This window comes from Raphanus sativus, chromosome 1 (genome assembly GCF_000801105.2).
Source record: "Raphanus sativus cultivar WK10039 chromosome 1, ASM80110v3, whole genome shotgun sequence".
Lineage (NCBI taxonomy): Eukaryota > Viridiplantae > Streptophyta > Magnoliopsida > Brassicales > Brassicaceae > Raphanus > Raphanus sativus.
The window spans coordinates 12535220-12542227 of NC_079511.1; the positions used below are offsets into that span (position 1 = coordinate 12535220).

At 31.1% G+C, this 7008-nt stretch overlaps 1 protein-coding gene across 1 annotated transcript; it reads right to left on the minus strand.

Annotated features, from left to right (window-relative positions):
- Positions 1 to 297: 297 nt before the first annotated feature.
- On the minus strand, positions 298 to 1202 carry LOC108852954 (dof zinc finger protein DOF1.5). Its single transcript, XM_018626428.2, has one exon. It carries the CDS (start codon positions 1139 to 1141, stop codon positions 614 to 616), a length of 528 nt encoding a protein of 175 aa, XP_018481930.1. The 5' UTR covers positions 1142 to 1202; the 3' UTR covers positions 298 to 613.
- Between the last annotated feature and the right edge of the window lie 5806 nt (positions 1203 to 7008).

Sequence of the window (7008 nt, forward strand, 5' to 3'; positions counted from 1 at the left end):
TTTGTTGGTGAAAAGTAAAAACTTAAATGCCCAATTGAATGAGGTTTCTTGGTTTAAAATTATACGACTAGACTAATGTCCAAAAAATTAGATTAACTTTACGTACACTTAAAACTAATTGAAATGTACAAAGATCAGAAAATTAACATTTTATTGGTTAATGAGATTTGAGTAAAAGTTGACAAAAAGAGATTGATTAGCAAATAATACTATACATGAAGCAAATCTGATCGACATTAATTAATTTAACGATAGAGTATACAGATCTTGAAATAAGTCCTTTCAAGGGTTAATTAATGGTCAACAACACCGTCTCTTTCTTTATAGCAGAAAAATCCCACGAGCTTCAATTTACAACTAAAATTTTCAACAAGAGAAATTAAAAAAGAAAAGCGACAGCTGTTAACTGTTAAGAAGAGAAGCTAAATACTTTTTTGTTTTGAAAAGCAAGTACTTAAACCTCCTAATTAATTATTTAACTAGTTAGTTTTTGTTGCTAGCCTGTACGTATCCAGTAAGCAAATCAAAAGAAAACATAACCACGTTCTTTCTACCGGGTTATACCCAAACCCAAACCAAACCCGAAACAAGAACCAACAATATGAAAAGATAATCAACAAGATTGACCGTCGGTGTAGCAACGGAGTCTCTTCACCGGAAAATCATGCCGGTAACCACCGTGAGAAGCAGCTGCTCTCCACTCTTCCACTAGCAAAGCGTCAAGTTCGACCTGGTCAACGGTTCCAGTCGCATCCCCAAGCAACTCTGCGAACCCACCGACACGACCCGGAGGTTTGGCTTTCCGACGACCGGCGCCGACGGGAACGTTCCGGAGAGCTCCACCGGCGGTCCAGTAACGCTGACAACCTTTGCAGAAATGTCTTGGTTGATTAACGTTGTAGTTATTGAAGTAACAGAACTTAGTCTCCATGCTCTTGCATCTCGGACATGCTATGATCTTGTCTGGACGCTTCTCCGCCGTTAGATCCGATGATGATGATGGTGATCTAGCGGCTGGTTTTGTTTGTATCTCTGGCTGCTGTTGCTGCTCTTCTTTTTTAATCGTGTGTGTAAGATTACCGGCGTTGAATGTTATGGTTTTGCCGAAGAGTTTGATCCCTTGGGAATCTTGGGACGCCATTTAAAGCAGAAGATAGATAGAGAAGGAGAGTTGTGATTATGTTTCTTGCAGTGATGAAAGAGAGAAGAGACGTTTATAGGAAGAAGTTTTTTTTTTCACTTTTTAAATTTCTTTATGAAAACGTTATTATTATATCGTTTTCGTGGGAAAGAAGAGAAAAGCAATAGTGTTGATAGTAGGGAGAATACATATATGGAAGAATATGTTAGGCACATTTATTGCTTACTGCATTCAAAGATATGTCATACATCGATCCATATCAGCTGACAAATTGTGCGTATTCTTTTTCCTTTTTCTTCAAAAATGTGTATTCACTATTCAGTACAGTCTCCGTATATTTTATCAAAAAAGGTATTCTGGAATAGTTCTGTTTAACTTTTTCATGACTTTTTATCAAGATTTCTAGAATAATGGCATTAAATAAGTTATTATAGAGCTTGGAACATTAGCGTCGAACAAGGGGTATAGAAATATCACATGTGCAATCAGTTAAAATAATAATCAGAACCTGTAACTAAAATTAGTATAAATAATAACTTCCAATCTATCCAAATGTTGTTCATTTTCTTGGATAAAAATGGTTTTTGGATAAACTATACTCATTCAATATTTTTTTTGATATTATCCACAAAAGTTTTTAAAGGTTGTTTGTGTCCGTCCAAGGGAATTTTTATTAATAAAATTTTATAAATTGAGATTTTGTCACCAAAAAAATAAAATAATGTCAACATTCAAAACCTAATTATTCTCCATATAGATATATATTATACTTATTTAAAATTAGCAGAAGCATCAATCATCCATTTCTTCTTATTTTCATAGTTGACTAACATTTTAAGATGATTATCTTTGGAAACATGAGTCGACAGCAAATTGAGTAGGGATTCGACCACAGTTGTTTGATGTGAATTTCTTCAATATGAAACTAAAATGCAAAATTTTATGATTATATAAGAAAATTTCTTTGAAACTCAGAAATAATGAGTAACAAATCAAGAAATTAAAATAACATATTAACTTGCATTCTAAGAATTATGGAAGTTCTAGACTTGCGATCCATAATCTCTCGTCTAGTGCTAGAAATCAATCTTCAAATAGTTTGATTTAGGAAAAACAATTCATATACCAAAAAAAGATTTGAATCTATAGCACAAAAAAACCCAACCACTTTGAATTATCACTAGGCCACCATCCACTTGTTAAAAGTTATTAATGTTATATACATATATATCATTAGTACAACTATAGACCTATATTTTGTACTTTTATATATCTTTTGTCATCCCATTTTAGAGTAGAGACGGTTTTTAAAGGCAAATATGATCTAATAGGGAGTATTATGGTTACATGCGATGCGAACCTTACATTATATTTCATTGGATCTTATTTAAGTAATCAGAAGGATTGGAGTTGGGCAAAGTCGCCAAAGAGAAAGAGAGTAGAGGTGTGTTGCGTAGAAAAGGAGAAGTGATGAAAATAGCCTAGATAGTAATATGGGATCAGCTTTCAATTCAAAGGCATACATCATCTTGTGGCCCTCTCTTTCCAGGTGGGTTCTCGGCCATCGTTCCATTTTCTTCATTCGTTTTATTTATTCGTTGTTGAGAGATTTAATTTTCATCTGACGAAGAATAGTTTTGTTGTTGTTAAAGTTATGAAAAGTAAAAAAACCAATAACGTCCTAAGGATCGGATGTCGTATATAGTATTTCAATTGATGGAATGGGTTTGTCGTAGAAATTGATGTAAATGATCTATTTTTCTCTTTAATAAGAAATTGCAGAACGACTAAACTGATTTAACATTAGCATGATTCTTTTCAAGGTCTATTGAGATTATATAAGCCACAAGGATTCATGTATGTTGGTATCAAACATATGATCTTTATGAATTTAAACCAAATAATTTGTATATAGATGTTTGTTTAATTAGTTCGTTTCAATTTTATCAGCCCAAAACGGATCATTATTATTTTTTTGTCGTCACCCATCTATGCCCAAAACGGACCATTAATATCCCTTCTTATCGGTAATGAACAGTGTCAAATAGTAATATTTTGTGCAGTTTTATTTGATCGATTATAGAATGGTTGAGTAGATATTGCCTTGGGAAAATGCACTTGTTTATCATTTATAGGAAAAGAAATTAAAGTTGAGCAAAGCATGTTTAAAAGTATTTAATTTTAATGAACATAATTCACGTACGCTATAAAACGAAAAAGAAAGTGTTAAAGATGAGAGTAAGGGAAAAAGAAGAGGAGAAGAAAAAGAAAAAGGCTAGCACTAATCGATGTTCATATTTCTCTTGTGTTCTGAGATTCCTACTTTTATACTATATGTTTTCTCACTGGAACCTTTACACTACAAGTACTTTTAAAAGAGATCGACTTTTCCGGTAAATATGAATTAAAGAAAAGTTTAATAGACTTATTCAAAAAGGGAATATATATGTGTGTGAATATATATGCAGGAGAATAATTTCATCCAGTGCGCTACTATGCATATATAAGAAACGTATGATTTCTAACAATTGGATTCATAATCCTCTCAAGGTGATTGGATTTAAGTTTATATAGCCAAATCGAGTTTGAACAGAACTAAGCTACACGTAAATATGTTAAGTATAGTTTGTTATATCTAACTTAAATTGTACACATATATATATAACGTAACTATAACTAGTTTACGGTTCTTCGTTCTAGAATTGTGATCACATGTCCGCGAATATGGAGTACGTTATAATACATATGCATTGCATGCTATATTTCTTAGACAAATATCCCCTATACTAGGTAGTAACCCGCGCCTTGCGCGGGATGAGATGGTTAGATCAGCAATTTTTCGAAAATATTAGAAAGTATATATATATATAGTTTGGAATTTGGGTTTTGTGTGTTTTTTTGTGTTTAATCTCGGTGGTGCGCTGATTTTACGGTATAGACGTCACTGAGATAGAAACATATATAAATCCTTTACTTGAGTGACATGTAAAAATTTACTGGAACATAAGAGTAAACACAAAACATGTTACCTGGCAACTGCGAAAGCATGTAATCATTTATTTTATCCACTTCATCATTTATGGGAGTGAGAATGTCTCGATGTCTATACAAATCCTTAACTGTTGAGGTTTGAAAAGCTTGTCCATAAACCTCTTTTTCCATAGTCTCAATAGTTTATACATATCACCGGTGTGATTTATCTTACTCTGATTCATTTGCAAGAACTTGCATATAAAGATATAATTATTATTATACAATTTGATTTTCATATGCATGATTTTTGTATAATAACATACCTTCCTCGTAGGTCATTGACTTCAAACATGTAAGGATTCCACAGAACTTGGCTGTATTCTTTGAACCATGTAAGAAGAACTGATTTTGTGTATAATATCTAATTCGAGTAAGATAAATATTATTAATATCTAATCAAATTATATGTACGTAAATATTTGTGTAATCACACTCTATGCATAGGTTTTATGTATAAATATTATTAATATATAATCAAATTATTATGTATGTAAATTTTTGTGTAATCAAACTTGTTCTATATTTCTTTCTTTGCATCTTACTCTCGAACTCATTTTGTTTATCTCTCTATGGCTCTTTCTCTCTATGGCTCTCCCTCTCTCTCTCTCTCTCTCTCTCTCTCTCTCTCTCTCTCTCTCTCTCTCTCTCTCTCTCTCTCTCTCTCTCCTCTCTCTCTCTCTCTCTCTCTCTCTCTCTCTCTCTCTCTTTCAGATTTTATCAGTATTGATGAGTATTTAAAAAATAAGATTAAGATTTTAACATATTTTTATTTTAAACATACGAATCGTATTAATGCCCCCACATGGGCATTAATACGATTCTTATGTTTTATGTATAAATATTATTAATGTCTAATCAAATGTTTGATGTATTATTAAAACTAAATTTGTTCTTCAGATGTTTTATGTGTTATTAATATAAATATGTATTATTCAAATACGATTCATATGTTTTATGTATTACTAAAACTAAATTTGTTCTCCATTCGGTCTTTGTGGTTCAAAACTATAAGCATTTTAGACATTACTTAATTCAATATACTTTGAGGTTTAAATTATTATCTCTCTCTCTCTCTCTCTCTCTCTCTCTCTCTCTCTCTCTCTCTCTCTCTCTCTCTCTCTCTCTCTCTCTCTCTCTCTCTCGGTATCCCCCTCATCGTAAACCCTTTTTCTTAGAAATATAAAAATGTAAACATTCTTTTAATTCATCGATTATCTTTTAACTACCACAATTTTGTTTTATATGGGAATGTTTCCTAGTTTAATATTTATCATGAATTTTTCTTGGGTGAATTACCAACTAATCATAGTTTGTCAATTAATGTACAGTTTATAAAATTTAAATAAATAAAATAATAATAATTTGTGTTAAGTTTTTAAAATAAATGAAAAATATTAGTAGCTGCCAAAAGATAAATTTTTTTAACAATTTTAAAACCGTCACAAAAGAGTAAATCATAAACATTAAACACTATACCCTAAACCATGGACAAAACTTAAACCCTTGGGTAAAATCCAAACACTAAACCCTAAATTCTTGGATATACCCTAAACCCTTGGATAAATCCTAAACACTAAACTGTAAAATCTTGGATATACCCTAAACACTAAATCTCTCTCTCTCTCTCTCTCTCTCTCTCTCTCTCTCTCTCTCTTGGTATCCTCTTCATCGTAAACCTTTTTTTCTTTGAAAAATATAAAAATGTAAACATTCTTTTAATTCATAGATTATCTTTCAACTACCACAATTTTTACTTATATGGAAATGTTTCCTAGTTTAATATTTTATCATGAATTTTTCTTGGGTGAATTACCAACTAATCATAGTTTGTCAATTAATGTACAATTTTTTTAAATATAATAAATAAAATAATAATAATTTGTGTTAAGTTTTTAAAATAAAAGAAAAGTATTATTAGCTGCCAAAAGATGAAATTTTTTTAACAATTTTAAAAACCGTCACAAAAGAGTAAATCATAAACATTAAACACTATACCCTAAACCCTTGGACAAAACTTAAACCCTTGGGTAAAAATCCAAACCCTAAACCCTAAATTCTTGGATATCTTTAAACCCTTGGGTAAATCCTAAACACTTAAATTGTAAACTCTTGGGTATACCCTAAACACACTCTCTCTCTCTCTCTCTCTCTCCTCTCTCTCTCTCTCTCTCTCTCTCTCTCTCTTCTCTCTCTCTCTCTCTCTTCTCTCTCCTCTCTCTCTCTCTCTCTCTCTCTCTCTCTCTCTCTTCTCTCTCTCTCTCTCGGTATCCCCTTCATCGTAAACTTTTTTTTTTTGAAAAATATAAAAATGTAAACATTCTTTTAATTCATCGATTATCTTTTAACTACCCAATTTTTATAAATATGGAAATGATTCCTAGTTTAATATTTTATCATGAATTTTTATGGGTGAATTACCAACTAATCATAGTTTGCCAATTAATGTACAATTTTTTTTTTTAAATATAATAAATAAAATAATAATAATTTGTGTTAAGTTTTTAAAATAAAAGAAATAATAGTATTAGCTGCAAAAAGATGAATTTTTTTTTAACAATTTAAAAACCATCACAAAAAATTAAATCATAAACACTAACACTATACCCTAAACCCATGGACAAAGTTTAAACCCCATGGGTATAAAATCCAAACACTAAACCCTAAATTCTTGGATATACCCTAAACACTAAATCTCTCTCTCTCTCTCTCTCTCTCTCTCTCTCTCTCATGTAAACCTTTTTTTTGAGAAAAATAAAAATGTAAACATTCTTTTAATTCATCGATTATCTTTTAAACTACCACAATTTTGTTTTATATGAGAATGTTTCCTAGTT